The sequence below is a fragment of the Myotis daubentonii genome, chromosome 3 (assembly GCF_963259705.1).
Source record: "Myotis daubentonii chromosome 3, mMyoDau2.1, whole genome shotgun sequence".
NCBI lineage: Eukaryota > Metazoa > Chordata > Mammalia > Chiroptera > Vespertilionidae > Myotis > Myotis daubentonii.
In genome coordinates, this window is record NC_081842.1 from 69,427,820 (window position 1) to 69,449,332 (window position 21,513).

General features: G+C 37.0%; 1 protein-coding gene across 1 annotated transcript in view; it reads right to left on the reverse strand.

Annotated features, from left to right (window-relative positions):
* NECTIN3 (nectin cell adhesion molecule 3) overlaps positions 1 to 21,513 on the reverse strand; it is a 136,680-nt gene that overhangs the window by 45,982 nt on the left and 69,185 nt on the right. The window contains exons 6-7 of the mRNA XM_059687884.1: positions 5,682 to 5,820; positions 3,239 to 3,323 (exon numbers count right to left, since the gene is read on the reverse strand). Of these exons, the coding sequence (XP_059543867.1) occupies positions 3,239 to 3,323; positions 5,682 to 5,820 (224 nt within the window). The remainder of the gene's footprint in view (positions 1 to 3,238; positions 3,324 to 5,681; positions 5,821 to 21,513) is intronic.

Sequence of the window (21,513 nt, forward strand, 5' to 3'; positions counted from 1 at the left end):
TGCTAAAAAGCCACTGACAGAGAGGAGAAAAAGCACTATAGAAAACTCAGAAACTATAGAAAAATATAACATAAAACATGATATTCACTTAAAAATCTAATACAAAGATAGTCACTGCCATCACTTTGGAATATTTGTAGAGGGTCTCTTGTTCCATTTTTCATACAAGATATATTCATATTTGATACATGATATTAGATGTATTAACCTTAAATATACTAAAACGTAGTCTCTGGGGTAAGAATATCCTAGAATAAGCACTGTAGAAATTTTGTATACATTGAAAAAAAAGAAATGAATATAAGACCAAAAGATTATTGTCCATACCAAAAAGTTGCTAAAAAAATTAACAAAATTCAAAAAGTAACTGAAATTTTTAAGAATTAAGCAAATAGGTAGGTTACAGAACAACAAATAGGCAATCAATTATAAAACTTTATCAAGTATTCTACACAGCTTTTAAATGAGCTATTTTTTCAATTTTATCAAACTGGCAAACAAAAAAGTTCTACTAAACAGCATTAGAGAGGGAAACGGATTTTAGTATACATAAAACCCATTTTCCCCCTTATCATGGGGGATACTATTAGAGAAGGAAATGTGTTGTAAGATACATAATCACCCCTTTTCCATGGGGCATATGTTTAAAGCCCCCCATATCAAGTGGATGCCTGAAACCACGGATAGTACCACAACCTATATATACTATATATTTTTCCTATACACACATATCTATGATAAAGTTTACTTTATAAATTAGGCACAGTAAGATATTAACAATAACTAATAATAAAATAACTACAATAATATATTGTAATTATTAAGTACAATAAGTGACTAATGGACGAGTACCTTATACAGAGCTGATACACTGGACAAAGAAATAACTCATGTCCCAGGTGAAGCGGAGGCGAGATGAGGTTTCATCACCATACTCAGAAAGAAACACTATTTAAAACTTATGAATTGTTTATTTCTGGAATTTTCCATTAAATATTTTTAGAATGTGCTTACCCTGGGTAACAGAAACCATGAATAAGGGGGACTACTGCACTATTTATCTATATATATAAAAGCCTAAGCGACCTTTACGACCGAACGACTGAAACAATCAGTCAACCAGTTGCTATGATAAGCACTGATCACCAGGGGGTAGATGATCAATGTAGGAGATGCCCTCTGGTGGTCAGTGCACTCCCACAGCCAACCTCCCACAGCTGGCCAACCTCCCGCGGTTCCTCCCCCTGACTGGTCCCTCCTCCTGGCCAGCTGGCCAACCTCCCATGGTCCCTCCCCCTGGCTGGCCAACCTCCTGTGGTCCCTCCCCTCGGCTGGCAGGCCCTGATCAGCCCAGTCCCGATCCTGGCCCCAGTCAACCCTGATAACCAGCCAGGTCTAGGAACCCCACCCGTGCACGAATTCATACACCAGGCCTCTAGTGGGAATATAAATTGATATAGCTAGTTTGGCCAGCACTGTGGCACCTATTTACATGTTAAAAAATCACAGCAACTCTATTTCTTTGCATATATTTTATGAACACATGTGTACTATAAAGTATATAGAAGCATCCTTACTGCAATAATTATAGTTATGGGAAAATATTGGAAACAACCTAGGGAAATAGGTAGGTAATTTGTGGTATGTCAACATGATGGAATACTACTTCAGCCATTAAAATGGATACAGAGACAGCAATATATCTCAAGCTTGAATGTGCATTTAAAATTCACCTGATGTGCTAGGTAAAATGTGCACTGCCTCCAGCCCAGAGATTCTGATTTAGTAAGCCTGAAATTGTGTTAAAAAATCTTCATTTTTAATAACCCAAAGGATTCTAATACATGGTAACATTGGCCACTCTGAAAAACATTGGTCTGTAACAGAGTAGGAAAAACAATTTCTAGAATAATATGTATTGTATGACTACATTTATGTTTTTTTAAGAATATTTGTAGATTTAAATATAAATGATAGATGCATGAAAGTAAATTTGTGGAAAAAGTCTGAGATCACAATGGTGATCTCTGAGGAAGGAAATGATCTATGAGGGGAGGATAAATAAAGGAGGACTTTCACAGTTTATAGATTTCTGTAGTATTTGATTTTTTTGGTACCAAGAATATACTTAAGTATTAAATAAATAATGTTAAGGAAATACAACATAATAAAAAGGTAAAATACATTTTAATGTCATGCGTTAGTATCTGTTTCTTAAATGAAGTTTCACTTTTGTAGTATTATCATCTAAAATCCTGACAAGCTGGTGGTGCTTTTTAATTACTTTTTGACAACATGCAAGACATTCCTTTTTATTTCCCTCATACTTACGCGTGTCTCCATACATTATCTCAGCAATACAGAAATATTCCCATTCAAGGAACTATTCACAATATCAGGCCTCCTTCTCCTGACTAACATATTTAGAATTATCGGGGATGAATTTGGCACTATTCCCACAAAAGCAACGGTTAAGCAGGGCAAATGTAGGTAGTGAGAAACTGCTTCCTGCTGTGGTTTCTCAGTGGTGGAAAACACTGATGGGCAGAACATTTGGGAGCATGGCCTGGCTTATTAGGTCACCAGGCCTAGTTCTGAGGGCTGAGGGCTAATGCCTTCAAGTAGGAATTAGTTTGAAGTTGACACGTTGTCTATTAAGTAGAACATTAGAAGACATTTATTATTATAACATGCTATCTTCGCATGAAACTAATTAGATAGTAATTACACACTTACATATTGATTTCTTAGTAACCAGAAAACAGTTCTATGTAATTTATATTTTGATATCACAACATTACTTAAAACACAAACATACAGTAAATATCTGACATTATAATGCATGAATCATAAATTATCTTGCTGATGGATAATGAGTTTAGCCTAAATTTTTCTTAAAAGCTTTATAGTATTAAGTTATTACATCTCCAACTCAAGTTCTGACTCTTCTAGGCGGAATGATAGCAACTAGTCTACAATTAGCAATATTTTATAGAATGTTTACAGCTAGAAGAGAAAAATAAACAATTACGTTTTTCATCTGCTTAATTTTATAGATGAGGACAAAATCACAATATTCCTAAATGGTCTCTGATTGCCAAAGCCCAATGTTGTTATCCATTGCAGGTGCAATGTTTAATATACCATGACTAGATAATATTTTGAAACAAATGATATATACTGATTAGTACCTTTTATTTTATTCCATTTTATTTTAAGTGCACTCATGAACACTTACCTGATATAGAAGGTCTTTTTGAGGCAAAGGGGGGGATCTTTTTTCATACACAGGCGGTGGTTTATGTGTGGGTGGAAGGTCAATCCTGCATTAAAAAGGTTAAAAAATGTGACTGCCATATTTAGCAAAAATAAAAAAAAAAGAGAAGGGGAAAAACAATCAAGGTTCTCTTAATTTTTGAGGATATTTTCCTCATTCTAACATTTATATATCACTGTGCATTATATATTTAATTTGCTCTATTTCCACTAACCTATCATAGATGGAAAATAAACTAGTTTTAAAGGTTTCAACACTTAAGACAATCTAATAGATGCATATTTTAAAAGCAACTCAAATAGAAACATTTCCTCAAATTATTACTAAGCAAGCAATATAGTACATGGCCAATTTATTTATGTATTGCATATTTTTACAACTACATGCCTACCAACATTTTAAAGGTTGTAAAATATGTATGTGATGGAAGGTACTTGCCCCTAAAGTGTCATAAAAGTGATTTAAAAGACTATATTTTAAAATGATAATGAAAAAAGTTTAGATGGTATTTGGAAATACTTCTAAAACTAATTTTTTAAAAGCATGGCCACTCTTAGAATATTCACAATGCAAATTAATATTTCCAAGCTACAGACCATTATAAACCTTGCAACCTGGAATAAACAAAGGCACCTTCGGGGACCTTCGGTCGTTTCTTTTGCCAAAATGACCTAATCTATTAAAAAAAATAGTATCATGCATGTTAAACACTGTTAAATTACAATAACATTAAATATATCTTGTAGCTTTCTGCATTTTAGAAGGTAATTTTTATATATTCTCATACTCTTGAAGATCACAGGTAAATAATTTTCAGTACTCATAATTAGTAAATCAAATAAGAATGTCACCTATATTAAAGGATAAAGAGAATGAAAACTATAGAGGCCAACGTAATTAAAATTGCAGTCTAATAAACTTCTCAATGAGGGCATGAAATCATATTTTAAATGAACAGAATTCAAATAATAAAATGGTTACATGGATTTACTAGTCCATTAGTAAATTTTGTTTTTGAAATTATAGAAAATCCTGAGATAATTTGGGAACTAAGATGAAGTTAACCACACCCTAGTCACTTGAAATGTTATAAAACTCATCTTATAGGTATTGCACTGAAAGAGTATTTTACGGTCCTTTTATCTAAATTAATTACTTCCTTTCATCTAACAAAAATATCAGCAAATTTATAGCTCCAAGATGTCATAGGTCATTTAGGTGAGAAAACTGAAGCTCATGGAGGTCATGTGAGTTGTTCATGTTCATACCACTAATTTGATCATGATAAAAGATGAGACTAACTCCCAGGTGTCTTCAAAACAAAAAGATCAGTGCTATAACTGTGCCAGATTAGAGGCATATGCAAAACATTTATAAAAATAAGAAATCTATTCTTTGAGAGCCAGCCTATGTCCTAATATGAAAACTGTAATAACACACAAGAAATAATGCCATCTGTGTAAAACTTCAGAGTCTATAAACATTTTATTCTCTGATCACAACCAGGTGAGGTAAGTAGGACAAGTAATTCTCATTTCACAGATGAAGCAACAAAGCTGTTGATGCAATTACATGAATTGGAACATTAGTATTTTAATTTTAAATAAGTGTTTGTATTGATTTTAGAAAGAGAGGAAGGGATAGGGACAGAGTTAGAAACATCAACGAGAGAGAAACATCAATTTGCTGCCTCCTGCAGCCCTCTACTAGGATCAAGCCCACAACCCAGGCATGTGACCTGACCAGGTGATCAAACTGGTGACCTCTTGGTTCATGGGTTGATGCTCAACCACTGCGCCACACTGGCTGGGTGAGACATAGTCTTTTAATTCTACACGAAAGTGCAACTTCTGCTTTATAATTCTATCTCAATGATTAGGCCAAAACCACTACTTTCCCTTTAAATAAAAAAATGCCCATTTTATAATTCACCAAAACAAAAATTCTTTAAGGATAAAAGTTTTAAAATTAGATGTGTTTAATAACTACTGTCAGTTGAAAGTTAAATCATATCTATACATAAGACAGGCATATATAGTCTAAAAAAGCAATTACACTTCTAAGATTTTTTTTTATGTCTATCTTTCAACTACTTCATTAAGAGCTACATTTTTATTCAGAAGGCAGGACAACGTAGAGTGCCATTATGTTACCATATGGAAAGGTGTCTGATGTAGTGTAGGTGAAAAAGCTGTCTAATATACTTGTTTCCAGCAGCCCCTTGACAGTTTATTTACTGAGATGTAATTTGAGACGTTCTGATGAAACCCTGGTCATCACACAAAGATCTAACAATACTTTTATGCACTTTCATCCCTGTCCCTTTCCATATGAGTAGCTATAAAGGTAAATACTGACACATACCAAATATTCACAGCTGAAAACAGGCAAAAAAGTTACCTACACTTTGTCAAGATAGGATGGTCTCTTTTTTCGAGGAGTCAGCAGCACAGTCGCAAAGACAGCAATGATGAGAAGGGCAAGGACAGCTCCAATTACAGCTCCAGCTATGGCTATGGAAGAGGTGGGCTTAAACGGAACATCTGCAAAGTAATAAAAATTTGGCTTTTCAAACAATTTTAGAGTTCTTAAATTTGTGTATCCTAATTTTACAATGTGCAAAGGCTATGTGATCGAAGTATGTCATTCAACAGCAAGCTCAGAGGATCCCAAACTTGATTCTTTTGTAACATTATACTAATACCCTTCTTGCTCTCAAGATACCACCTTAGCAGGCCAGCTTTGCTTTTCTCAAGTTATGAAAATAACCCAGTCACATCTCAACAAGTACATCTGCTCTCTATGGGCAAAGACTATCTGGAGGAGAAAAGGATGAAAATTTGTAAGTTCTGACTTTAAAAGGTGCTAAAACAAAAAAAATTCAGTATTGTTAACCAACAATACAGACATTTACTATCTTTATTCTTTTTAAAAAAATATATGTTTATTGATTTCAGAGAGGGAGAGGAAGATAGAAACATCAATGATGAGAATCATTCATCAGCTGCCTCTTACACGCCCCCTACTGGGGATCAAGCCCATAACCTAGGCATGTGCCCTTGACAGGAATCAAACTTGGGACCTTCAGTCTGTAGGTCAACGCTCTATCTACTGAGCAACGCTGGCCGGCACCATCTTTATTCTATTTAAATATAAAGATATCCTATTAAAGGAACCAAAAACCTTCAAGAAGGGGAAAAACATCAACAACAAAAAATCCCACTTATTTAAAATAGGCAAAAAGTCACATTGTAAAACTTAAACATTTTAAAAATACAAATATTATTAAAATAGAACTGTTATAATTTCCCTTGATAAATGCACATTTAATAAAAAGTAAACTTTAGTATCTCTATTACAACATTAAATGAAAATTCATCCCTGTCTCCTCACTACAGATAACACTAACATTTCTGAATACCAATTTTTCTTCCCCAGCCTTCACCACAAACTTAGGATTTTTAAAACATAGTATTTAACGGTTAGAATTTCACATAATTCCTAAAAATCAAGTCACACTATTTTATTAACTCCCAAATAAGAAAAATTACTAAAATTACTATATATATTTTCAAATATAAGTATTATGGTGACAAAACCACCAATTCTTAATGTGTATTATTTTGACAATGTTAGCCACATTAAATCCAACAATTAAATTTTGTTACAAAGTACCTTCAATATGCATATTTTGTTTTATCTAACTAAAAAGATATTTAACATTTTATCAATGCAGACATTCTTCCCAAGACCATTAAATCCGTAAGTAGTAAAGAATACAGAATAAAATAAAATGAGGTTGGAGTAGGATGGAAGCCTCTATCCTTAAGTTCTTGTTGTGAGAGAATGTTTTTTTGCAGCATCTAATGTAGATGCTCTTTCTGGATCCCCTACTTGATAATGAAGAGCTCTAAGTTTTTAAACTGACATCCACAAGTACTCTTAAATAATTGAAATTACTTTTGGGATCCAGATATGGCAAATTTAACCAGAATTAAAACGCTAACAATTTTGAAATATGTTTCACCTACTTACCATAGTAGTCCATATAAATAAATATTTAGAAATATTTTCCAACTGTTTTTTATTAAAATGTATCATGTGGTGCTTTAGATTGCTAAAAAAAAAAAAAAAATGCTTTCTATCCAATTGTAAAAACTTCTTTACTGAACTAAAAAAAAATTCTGGGTTTAATTGGTCACTTTATTAACTTCATTCTAGAATAAAAATCTTACACCAGTGAGTGCCAAATAACCCATTTCAATCACCTTCTAAACATTGAATATAATCTAACAATAGTAAAACGTACAATTATCCTATATAAAAAAAGCCTAATATGCTAAGTGTCTGACTGTTCATTTAAGCAGTCACTATGACGCACACTGACCACCAGGGACTGGGCAAGATGGGCTGGACATGCCCTGGAAACCTCCTACAGTCCCTCCCTGGCCCTGATCATGCACCAGTGTGAGGGACCCCACCAGTGCACAAATCCGGGCACCAGGCTCTAGTCTATATAATAAAAGGGTAATATGCAAATTGACCCTAACAGCAGAACTGGGAATGACTGGTCACTATGACACACACTGACCACCAGGGGGCAGGTGCTCAATGCAGGAGCTGCCCCTTGGTGGTCAGTGTGCTCCCACAGGGGGAGCTCTGATCAGCCACAAGCCAGGCTGACGGCTGCCACCACAGTGGTGGTGGCGGGAGCCTCTCCCACTACCTCAGCAGCACTAAAGATGTCTGACTGCAGCTTAGGCCTGCTCCCCACTGGCAAGTGGACATCGCCCGAGGGCTCCCAGGCTGTCAGAGGGATGTCTGACTGTCAGCTTAGGCTCGATCCCCTGGGAAGCGGGCCTAAGCCAGCAGGTGGACATCCCCTGAGGGGTCCCAGACTACTAGAGGGCACAGGCTGGGCTGAGGGACACCCCTCCCACCACCAAGTGCACAAATTTTGTGCACTGTGCCTCTAGTTTTAAATAATATAACTGGCTGTCATTCAGGATGTTACCCTCATTTACTACTACATGCCTAGCTTATCTTCCTTGTGTTGCTCATTACTCTACAACCTACTATATCTCCATTTGAATAAGTGCTAGATGAGAAAAAGATTTGAAACCTAGGCCAGTTAAATATTACTCTGGTCTTGCAAAGGTGAGAGATTTGGGATGACTTAGGGGGGTAATCTATTCTACACTATCACTTTTGCCACCATGAAATTATAGCCTTGTATTCAGTCTTTAACAGTAGGCCAATTGAAACCTATTAAGGTTACGTGATCAAGCTCATTTGACCAAGGTCATACGTCTTGGCATTGGCACAAATAAAAAAATCTCAATGTGTCAAGTATGCTTGTTACCTATTTCACACTAGTTATTCTAAAGATATCCTGTTAATGGAAATTTTTCTTTTGCTAAGGGAGAAAGTAGCCCGATGATATTTTGTCCAAGTATACAGAATTGAAATGAATATTGTTTTGCTGATAATGTCAAAGTTGATACTATATTTATAGTAATACTTCTGAAATTATGTTTGAAAAACTCAGGTTATTCTTTTATGTAATTAGTCCAAAGTAAGATTCTGAATGCACAGATTATAAATTCAAACCTCACACCTCAAAAAAAGGTTTTCATTTAGTCTTAGCAATATTAAATTTGTTAGTGCTTTGTAAGTACTAAAACATAATCAGACTTTTAATATCCTAAAGTAATTCCTGACTCTGAATATATACTATTTTTAATATCCTGAATTCTAAAATCCAAATAAGATACAATTTTCTAAACATTTAAATTACGGTCTACTTAAGGTAGCAGACCTGTCCAATTAGTCTTATAATTTATAGCTCTTGCATTCCTTAACTGGGGGCTGACTGTTTGTATACCATAACACTTCCTTCTATCTTAATTTGGGTGTATTTATTTCACCTGGGTCCATACACTATTCATATTTATCCTCTCTTATTTGCACACCTCCTCTGAGGATCAGAGGCTGGAAAGTACTGAACAGCACAATTGGAATGAAAGCTTTCTCTTAATCTGCTCTATATAGGTAAATCAATTGTTAAACATATACATGGGTTATGTTTCATATTTCCACTTTTTCTTCCTCTAATTGACAAAAAAAAGAAAAAATAATATATTTAAGGGCATTAACAGATGATGAACACTAGTATGAAGTGCAAAGAGCTGAAATATTTCCATTAAAGTCAAAGAATTTTGGTGAAAATTTAGAATTTAGCCCAGCTCTGCCTCCCCTATAACCCTGCCCACATAACCTGTATAGACTCTATATTCAACAGAAAGGCCTACATTGAGAAAAAAATTAAGTAACCAATCATATAAAAATGTGGACCTTGAAAACATTAAGCAAGTTTACTGACATGAAGTAACATTACCATCACCTGGGGAGATGATGTACTAAATCTGAGCCTGTGATGATAAGCAGAAAAGAGAACATTAAAGTTTTTAGTATTAAAAAACTAGTGCATGTATCTCTCAAAACAACAGTTTCTTGTCCTCACAGCATTTATATGAACTCAAATACATTGAGAACTCACTTCCAAAACCAGAAAAGTAACATTCCCCCAAACAACTTAAGTACACCACTCATAATTAAAGATATCATGCATATGTCTTATGAGAAAAAATGTTCAAAAATCAGTTACAAATCAGACTGGAAAAAAAAATAACTTTCATTACTTTTTGCAAAAAATACATACATTGTAGATAATAAACTAATATTGTCTTTATTACAAATAAAATATGTGAAAGCTATTCAAACACACGCTCACCTTACATCTGAAACTGACATCTGAAACATGACAATACTTTTAAAAATACTATTCTAGAAAAAACCAAGATGGCGACATAGGTAAACACTGGAAATTGCTGCCTCGCACAACTACTTCAAAAATACAACTAAAAGACAAAACGGACATCATCCAGAACTACAGGAAGGCTGGCTGAGTGGAAATTCTACAACTAGAAGGGAAGAGAAAAGCACACTGAGACTCAGAGGTGCGGGAGTAGAGTGCAGAGGTACAGAGGCACACTTGGAAAGGGCTGGCAACTTAGGACACGGTTGTCTTTTTCAATCAGGAGGGAGTCTCAAGCTCCCAACTGCTCTGAACTCCAGTTCCAGGCAAGTCTCTGGGGACAAAGACTCATATGGGGAGAAACTGGACTGTCTGGCATCGGTCGGAACTCGAGGGTGGCTTTCTCTCAGAGGTGGTTGCAGCGATTACCGGGACACTGACACGCGGGGCCTCTTAGGGTAGGTCTGAGGATCAGCCATAGCTGTTTGCTCCACCCTGTTGATTCCCTGAGACCCTGCCCCACACAAGCTGTGTGCAGAGGCTTTTGCATATGAAAGGCCTGGCCCTTTGCAATCTGAAAATTACCAAGCAAACTGCAGCTGGGTCAGAGAGACCCAGAACTTCCAAAAGAAGGCCCAAGGCCCCACAGCAGCTTGCATTGCTTCACAGCTGGGCCTCATCTGGGCACCTCCAAACCCCAAAGAAGAGGAATCTGGAGATCTCACCATAGCTCCTGCTGTGTAGCCTCAGACAGAGGCTAAATTAGCACCTCCTCAGAGATCCAAGAGCCAGTGTACCCAGTGGTCAGAGTGGGACCATCCAGATTACAACTCCTCAGATCCATACGGGACACACTCAGGGGGCAGACTTAGTGAGCACCAAAGCCCCACTGAAGCAATTCTTGCCTCATAAGGGTGTCCCCAGCACAGAAGTTCTCCCACTGTAGACACAGCTGATTCCCACAGCCAACTGGCCTGGAAGACAATTCCTCCCAGTGATACCTACAACAATCAAGGCTTAACTACAACAAGATTGTGCACAAAGCCCACAAAGGGGTGCACCAAGAGTATCCACCTCAGGTAATTGGGGAGGCTGAGCCACTGGGCCCTATAGGACACCTAGCACAGAAAGCCACTCTATCAACACAGGGAAGCATAAAAAATGCGGAGACAAAGAAACAGGTCACAAATGACAGAAATGGAGGAAAGCAAACTACTGGATATAGAGTTCAAAACCACACTTCTTAGGTTTTTCAAGAATTTTCTAGAATCTGGCGATAAATTTAGTGAGACCCTCAAGAAATCTAGTGAGACCCTTGAGGTTATGAAAAAGGACCAACTAGAAATTAAGCATACACTGACTGAAATAAAGAATATTATACAGACTCCCAACAGCAGACCAGAGGATTGCAAGATTCAAGTCAAAGATTTCAAATACAAAGAAGGAAAAAACACCCAACTGGAAAAGCCAAAAGAAAAAAGAATCCAAAAATATGAAGATAGTGTAAGGAGCCTCTGGGACAAATTCAAGCGTACCAACATCCGAATTACAGGGGTGCCAGAAGAAGAGAGAGAGCAAGATATTGAAAACCTATTTGAAGTAAAAATGACAGAAAACTTCCCCTTCCTGGTCAAAGAAATAGACTTACAAGTCCAGGAAGCACAGAGAACCCCAAACAAAAGGAATCCAAAGAGGACCACAGCAAGACACATCGTAATTAAAATGCCAAGAGCAAAAGACAAAGAGAGAATCTTAAAAGCAGCAAGAGAAAAACAGTCAGTTACCTACAAGGGAGTACCCATACGACTGTCAGCTGATTTCTCAACAGAAACTATGCACGCCAGAAGGGAGTGGCAAGAAATATTCAAAGTGATGAATACCAAGAACCTACAACCAAGATTGCTTTACCCAGCAAAGCTATCACTCAGAATTGAAGGTCAGATAAAGAGCTTCACAGATAAGAAGCTAAAGGAGTTCATCCCCACCAAACCAGTATTGTATGAAATGCTAAAAGGTATCCTTTAAGAAGAGGAAGAAGAAAAAGGTAAAGATACAAATAATGAACAACAAATACACATCTATCAATAAGTGAATCTAAAAATCAAGTGAATAAATAATCTGATGAACAGAATAAACTGGTGAATATAATAGAATCAGGGACATAGAAAGGGAATGGACTGACTATTCTCGGGGTGTGGGAAGAGACTGGACAAAAATCGTACACCTATGGATGAGGACAGTGGAGGGGGGGGTAAGGCGGGGGGGGGGCAGGTAGAGGGGATCTATGGGGGGGAAAGAGGAACAACTGTAATAATCTGAACAATAGAGATTTAATTAAAAAATACTATTCTATACATGGAAATACATGTTTATAGTAATTTTTTAAAAACATTTATAAGCCCCCTTTCACTTACTGGTACATTCCAATACCCAGTCCAAACAATTAAATAAAACATTTACGTTTTGTGTCTTTTTCCTCTTGATCCTTTCATCAAAACTTCAGCAATACCATCATGACTAACAGGTCAATGTGATACTTACCTTCCCACCTTTTATTTGCTTCCATAGTACAGTATGTCACTGTATTGCCATTTTTCTGCATAAATAACCCCATCCTTTTATTTTTTAATTGCCTCTTTTAATACTTATCTTTTCAATATGACATCTAAATATCTATATCCAGCCAATATTTATCTTACTACTTTGTAATAAAAGTCCTCTACTTAGGTCAGGTCAGTCTCAGTCACTCATCCAACAAATTATCTATAGTAATCTGTGTCAGTCTTACACTAAATGATAGGACAGCAAGGATGAGTTTTACATAGTTCCTGTCGTCATAATATAGCACAAAATCCCCAAAGTGGGGCCATACAATCCATTAATATATTTTCCAATAAAGTGTAGAAATTATCACTTATCTAAAAAAAATAGGAGAGGAGAGAGGGCATTTAATAAAAATAAATGTTGTTCTAGTATTCATGGGTAGTTCCAATTTGTCCATGTGTCAGGTGTTCACCTGTCACATGGATTCATATCGTGTTATGTGTGGAGTTCCAGAATGAAATCAAGTAGATAGTTACACCTTCACTTAATTGTTCCCTCTTAGCACAGCCAGCATCCTGTGACAAATTGTGATGTATGAGAGCTCAACTGAGTGAACAAATAACTTATCTACAATTAACTAAGAGTAAAAAATGTAAAGGGGGAATGACATGAGTGCCCTTGTGAGAAGTGACCATCTGATACATGGACCAAGTGAGGGCATCACTGCTAATCCATGTTATATATTATTAGTAAGCATTTATTCCTAGTGAGTGTCATTCCTCTGAAGAATTGGCAGACTGAAGATAATTCAATAATATTGTCACAAGTAACAACAAAAAAACAAAAACTGTCAATGCAAATATGTCACTCTTACTAGTAATACACAAACTTTAGCAGTTACATTGTGAAGTAAAACCATGGCAATCCAATCAACTGTGATGAGTCAACCAACAAAAAAACAAACAAAACATCGAACACATTAGGAGTCCAAATAAAATAAAAATTTATGTTCACTCTTAACAGTAAAGCTCACACCAAACCAGTACTATGTGGGAATAGTAACTAATGTGAGGGCTAAGTTTATTGTGATTAGCAAGACATGGAAATACCAAACATCTTGAACATGAAGATAAGCTCTGAACAGTAGTTGTAATGAAACTGTAGAGGTCCCCAACAATATACCTCCATCTGAATCTACTAGTTTTTGAAAGGTAGCATTTTAACTATCATAGCTAAAAACCAAGTTATCAAAATATATTGAACCTGAATTCACAACTTTAAATCACTGAATCAAAAAGTATAAAATCAAGATTAAAAAAAACAAACACGTTTTTGTGTGTGTGTGTGTTTACCACAATTAAAATGTTTTAGTGAGAACATAAGTTAACTTTTAACATGAAGGACACACTGTTTCCCCAAATATTATTGCTTTAGTGAAACAAGTATTTTTAAAGTATTTTATCAGATGTTAAAACTTCCATTTTTGAATATTTTATAATGCATAGAGCAAACTTCTATAGCTGCACATATATAATTTATACTTATTAGGAGTATATAATAATTTTTAACCAATGGGTACAGAAAAGCCTTTTGAAGACCAATGATATAGAGAAGGCAGGTAAAAGCTAAAATAAAATGTGAAGTTATGATAGCTAAAAGTTGACCTTCAAGAATATGATAGCAGTTAATACTAAAAGGGAAAGAAATTTCATAAAGCTATTATTTGAATAGGACCTTGTATATGGACTGGTTTCCCAGGGTGGAAAAGGGAGGAAAGGGACTTTCAGGTAAAGGGAGCAGCATCAACATAAATACTCAGACATCAAAGCACACTGTATAGTTAAAGAATAGTTAACAGATCTAAATTGAAATGAACATAACTATTATCAAGGTTCAAGAACTGACCCTAATCAATGTGGCTCCATCGACTGAGTGTCCTCCTATGCTCCCAAGGGTTGCCAGTTTGATTCCTAGTCAGGGCACATGCCCAGGTTGCAGGCTCTATCCCTGGTAGAAGGTGTGCAGGAGGCAGCCGATTGGTGTTCCACTCTTATATAAATGTTCCTCTCTCCTTTAACCTTACTCTGAAAATCAATAAAAAAAATTTCTAAAAAACACTAAGATGATATATATATATATATATATATATATATATATATATATATATATATATATCAAAAGCTTTTGTAAGCTATGCTTAGTTTCAAGTTCTTGATGTAAACTTATCACAACTCAATTAAAAAAAAAAAAGAAAAGTACCGCTTACTGGAATATAATAGAAGAAAACAGAAAGCATTTTGAAAAACAGAAAGCTGTATACTGTGTATACTATTCTAAAGATTTTTTTATGCATGAGTTTTTATTGGTATAATAAAAGGAAAACCAAACTTAGTCTAGTCAAAATGTTATTTAAATAAAAAAAACAGCAACTTGCTCTAAAATAACAAAGCTTAGAAAAAATTAATTATAATTTTAAACATCGAAGACACAAAATAAGGTGATTACACACAATTAGAACCAATGGCATTTCAAACCAAAGTAGCTCACAAGCTATAAGTGAAAAACACTAGGCAGAGAAACCAAGATGGCGGCATAGGGAAACACCGGAGATTGCTACCTCGCACAACCACTTCAAAAATACAACTAAAAGACGGAACGGACATCACCCAGAACCACAGGAAGACTGGCTGAGGGGAAATTCTACAACTAGAAGGAAAGAGAAAAGCATACCGAGACTCAGAGGAGGCGCAGAGCTGAAGTAAAATACAAAGGTGCGGAGGTGCGTGCGGAGCTGGCTGGTGGCTGAGGGCACGGTTGTCTGTTTCAATAGGGAGTCCCAGGCTCTGAGCTCCAGTCTGGGCGAGTCTCTGGGGACAAAGACTCGAACGGGAGAAGCGGAACTGTCTGGCATCGATCGGAACTCGAGGGCAGCTTTCTCTCCAAGGGGCTTGCAGCGATTACCGGGACACTGAGAGGCAGAGACTCTGGGGACGGGACTGAGAGCAGCCATAACTGCTCACTCCACCCGCCCTGCCCTGTTGATCCCCTGGGACCCGCCCCGCCCAAGCCTTGCACAGAGGCATTTGCTGGTTAGCCTCAGGCAGAGGCTAGATTAGCGCCGCCCAAGAGATCCAGGACAGAAGTTCTCCAGCTGCAGACACAGCTGATTCTCACAGCCAATTGGCCTGGAGGTCAAATCCCTCCCAGTATTACCTACAACAATCAAGGCTTAGCTACAAGACTGTGCACAAAGATCACAAGGGGGTGCACCAAGAGTGTCTACCTCAGGTAATTGGGACACTTAGCACAGAAAACCACTGTATTGACACAGCAAAGCATAAAAAATGCCGAGACAAAGAAACAGGACACAAATCTCAGAAATGGAGGAAAGCAGGCTGCTGGATATAGAATTCAAAACCACATTTTTGAGGTCTTTCAAGAGTCTTCTAGAGACTGCCGATAAACTTAATGAGAGGTACAAGAAATCTAATGAGACCCTCGATGTTGTGATAAAGAACCAACTAGAAATTAAGCATATACTGACTGAAATAAAGAACATTATACAGACTCCCAACAGCAGACCAGAGGATTGCAAGATTCAAATCAAAGATTTGAAATACGAAGAAGCAAAAAACACCCAACCGGAAAAGCAAAATGAAAAGAGAATCCAAAAATATGAAGATAGTGTAAGGAGCCTCTGGGACAGCTTCAAGCGTACCAACATCCGAATTATAGGGGTGCCAGAAGATGAGAGAGGGCAAGATATTGAAAACCTACTTGAAGAAATGACGACAGAAAACTTCCCCTACCTGGTGAAAGAAATAGACTTACAAGTCCAGGAAGCACAGAGAACCCCAAACAAAAGGAATCCAAAGAGGACCACACCAAGACACATCATAATTAAAATTCCAAGAGCAAAAGACAAAGAGAGAATCTTAAAAGCAGCAAGAGAAAGAAACTCAGTTACCTACAAGGGAATACCCATATGACTGTCAGCTGATTTCTCAACAGAAACTTTGCGGACCAGAAGGGAATGGCAAGAAATATTCAAAGTGATGAATACCAAGAACCTACAACCAAGATTACTTTATCCAGCAAAGCTATCATTCAGAATTGAAGATCAGATAAAGAGCTTCACAGATAAGGAAAAGCTAAAGGAGTTCATCACCACCAAACCAGTATTATATGAAATGCTGAAAGGTATCCTTTAAGAGGAAGAAGAAAAAGGTAAAGATACAAATTATGAACAACAAATACAAATCTATCAACAATGGAATCTAAGAATCAAGTGAATAAATAATCTGATGAACAGAATGATCTGGTGATTATAACAGAATCAAGGACATAGGAAGGGAATGGACTGACTATTCTTGGGGGGAAAGGGGTGTGGGGGATGGGGGAAGAGACTGGACCAAAATCGTGCACCTATGGATGAGGACAGTGGGTGGGAAGTGAGGGCGGAGGGTGGGGTGGGAACTGGGAGGAGAGGAGTTATTGGGGGAAAAAAGAGGAACAAATGTAATAATCTGAACAATAAAGATTTAATTTAAAAAAAACAAAGACAAAACAAACAAAAAAGAAAAACACTAAATGCCAACTTATAAATCATATTAAATATGTTAATTCCAAATTAAAAGTCAATCTATATAATTTGACTTATGTCAAAGTGACAGCAAAAACACTTAAAGCTAGAGCTATAAAGATAATTTGTGACGGTGGAAAACATATTCATGAAGTATATACATGAGATGAGAATTAAATGATTAATTAAAAGCAAAGTTTAAAATGGCTAACATATCAATTTAGATGCTCCCTGAACTTTAAATGTATCCTTAACCTGATACATTCTTATTTGGAAGAGAAATAAGATTCCTAAATCCCACAAAATATCATTAATTAAAGAAAAACTAGGTTACACACACACCAGCAAATATCATAATAAGAACAAAGAAGGTAATACAAGAGCCATAGCTTGTTATAGAAATATGCCTCTATAAATAATTTTTTAAAAAAGCTTTTATTTAAAGATTGTTGTGTGGCTATTGGGGCCAACACTGGATAAGTAACTTGTCAAAAAAATAAAATAAAAATTATTGGTACAAATTAAAATTCAATCCAAACGTGCCAAAAATCTGAGAAACTTTTTTTTTTTTTATAGATGTTACGTTTCTAAACAATAAACAGGAAAAAAAATTTGAACTATAAATCAGTCCACTATTGTAATTAAATTTCAACAGGGGTACTTCCTTTCTTCCCTTTTACATTATTTACTTCTACATATAACAATTTCTTACTTGTTCATATACTTTGGTTTAGCAGTATTCATCAAAAGCAAAATCAAACTCAATTCAGATGTTTTCACATATCAAATGGCTACATTTTTCTACATTTTTGCACTAATACATTGTATTTCTTACAGCCCCTTATGCTAAACATTTAGCCAATGTTATCTTTATAAAACTTTTCACTATATGACTATCAGAAACAATTTACAGTAAGTAGAACTTATTATTGAAAAACCTTAATGTTTTAATTAATGTTAGACTTGTCAAATAGAAACCTTTTAGGCACATGGTAAGATAAATCTTTAAACTACTAGTACTTCTCAAACATCACTTTTGAAGTAATCACTAGCCTATTAAAATTTTGATGTATTTTAATAAAGAATGGCAGGAAGAAAACTAAGATGGCGGCATAGATAAACACCAGGAAATTGCTGCTTCCCACTAGAAGGAAAGAAAAGCACACTGAGAGCCAGAGGAACTGCGGAGGTGGAGTGCAGAGGTACCGGGGCTCGCGCGCTCGCGGAAAGGGTCTGGCACCTGAGGATGCGGCTGTCTTTTTGAATCCGGAGGGAGACACAAGCTCCAGACGGCTCTGAAATCCGGTTCCGGGAAGTCTCTGGGGACCCAGGACTCATACGGGGAGAAACTGGTCTGTCTGGCAGCGGGCGATCTTGAGGGCAGCTTTCCTTCAGAGGTGCTTGCAGCCATTGCTGGGACACTGGGACTCCGGACTCCTTAGGCAGGGCTGAGGCTCTGCCATAGCTGCCTTTGATTCCTTGAGACCCCGCCCCGCCCAGGCTGCTGCAGAGGCTTTTTCATATGAATGCCCCGGCCATTTGCAACCTGTAATTACCTAACTGCAGCCAGGCCAGAAAGATCCAGAGTTTCTAAGAGAAGGCCCAAGGCCCCACAGCGGCTTGCATTGCTACACCGCTGAGCATCATCAGGGCACTTCCAAACTCCAAAAAAAGGAAGGGGAATCTGCAGTTCTCTTCGTAGTTCCTGCTGAGTAACCTCAGACAGAGGCTAAATTAGCACCTCCTTAGATCCAAGAGCCACTGTACCAGTGGTCAGAGGGGGACCATCCAGATCACAACTCCTCAGATCCATAAGGGACACACTCAGGGTGCAGTCTCAGTGAGCACCAAAGCCCCACTGAAGCAAGTCTTGCCCCAGAAGGGTGTCTCCAGCACAGAAGTTCTCCCGCTGCAGACACAGTTGATTCCCACAGCCAATTGGCCTGGAGGTCAATTCCTCCCAGTGATCCTACAACAACCAAGGCATAGCTACAACAAGACTGTGCACAAAGCCCACAAGGGGGTGCACCAAGAGTGTCCACCTCAGGTAACTGGGGAGGCTGAGCCACTGGGCCATACAGGACACCTAGCACAGAAAGCCACTCTATCAACACAGGGAAGCAGCCAAAATGCGGAGACAAAGAAACAGGTCACAAATGGCAGAAACGGAGGAAAGTAAACGACTGGATATAGAGTTCAAGGCCACGTTTATAAGGTTTTTCAAGAATTTTATGGAAACCGCCGATAAATTTAATGAGTCCCTCAATAAGTATAGTGAGACCATGGAGGACATGAAAAAGGACCAACTAGAAATTAAGCATACACTGACTGAAATAAAGAATAATTTACAGAGATCCAACAACAGACAAGAGGATCCCAAGAATCAAGTCAAAGATTTGAAATACAAAGAAACAAAAAATACCCAACTGAAAAAGAAAAAAGAAAAAAGATTCCAAAAATATGAAGATAGTGTAAGGAACCTCTGGGACAACTTCAAGCGCACCAACATCAGAATTATAGGGGTACCAGAAGGAGAGAGAGGGCAAGATATTGAAAACCTATTTGAAGAAATAATGACAGAAAACTTCCCCCACCCGGTGAAAGAAATAGACTTACAAGTCCAGGAAGCGCAGAGAACCCCAAACAAAAGGAATCCAAAGAGGACCACACCAAGACACATCATAATTAAAATTCCAAGAGCAAAAGACAAAGAGAGAATCTTAAAAGCAGCAAGAGAAAGACAGTCAGTTACCTACAAGGGAGTACCCATACGACTGTCAGCTGATTTCTCAACAGAAACCATGCAGGCCAGAAGAGAGTGGCAAGAAATATTCAGAGTGATGAATAGCAAGAACCTGCAACCAAGATTACTTTATCCAGCAAAGCTATCATTCAGAATAGAAGGTCAGATAAAGAGCTTCACGGATAAGAAAAAGCTAAAGGAGTTCATCACCACCAAACCAGCATTATATGAAATGCTGGAAGGTATTCTTTAAGAAGAGGAAGAAGAAAAAGGAACTCTTACCATTTGCCACAGCATGGATGGAACTGGAGAGCGGATAAATACCACATGATCTCACTCATTTGTGGAATATAATGAACAACATAAACTGATGAACAAGGACTGATCCAGAGACGGAGAGGCATTGATGGGACTGTCGGGCTTTGGAGGGAGGGTGGGGGCAAGGGGGAAAGATCAACCAAAGGACTTATATGCAGGCATATAGGCCTAATCAATGGACACGGACAACGGGGGGGGGGGGGGTGAGGGCATGAGCGGGAGGGGGGGTAGAGGGTAACGTGGGGACAAGGACACATATGTAATATCTTAATCAATAAAAATATATTAAAAAAAAAAGAAACAAAGTTAAAAAAAAAAAAAAGAATGGCAGGAAAAATAAGTGTTGCATTAATCTCCATTGTACTATAGAAATATTTTTACCAATGTGAAAGAAAAACCTTACCTAAATACAAAAATGAAAAACCAGTTCAAAGAATATGAAATAAATAGGTATAAAAATGGCCAAAATACTATTCTTTCATTTTTTTCTGAGTAGGATTTTCATATATATCAATTGTCTATGCACCACTGATATTCAAAAATTAAGAAAATTGTTTATTTCCTATAACTACTCATGTTTAAAAACAAGTCTCTATGTACAGTAATCACACACAAAGCTCTAACAAACAACAGTGCAATGCTTCAGAAGGCCTTAAGCATCAGTATCAGATTCTTAAAATTTTGGAATATTTTAGTTTGCCACATAGTTTAAACATACAGAATTATGTCAAATACTTGCAGTTTTACTTGCATCCTCTCCAGCCAAAAACAAAAGAAACAAAAAAAAACCCTAACTGCACAATAGCCATAATATAAAGAAAGTTCATAATCACTTAATTTTTAAAAAAATATATTTTATTGGTTTTTTACAGAGAGGAAGGAAGAGGGATAGAGAGTTAGAAACATCAATGAGAGAGAAGCATCAATCAGCTGCCTCCTGCACACCCCCCATCGGGGATGTGCCTGCAACTAAGGTACATGCCCTTGAGGGGAATCGAACCTGGGACCCTTCAGTCCCTAGGCCGATGCTCTATCCAGTGAGCCAAACCGGTCAGGGCACTAAGTAATTTTTTGAAATACAGTTCTAATTTCCTTCAGCTTATACTTAAGTTGAGATTAATACAGTATTATAAATGTGACTGCTGATTCATATTGCATTGCAAATGATTGTTCTAAAGATAAAATTTGTTCAAAAAGCCACAAATCATCCATGGTAAGAAAATTTAGAACCC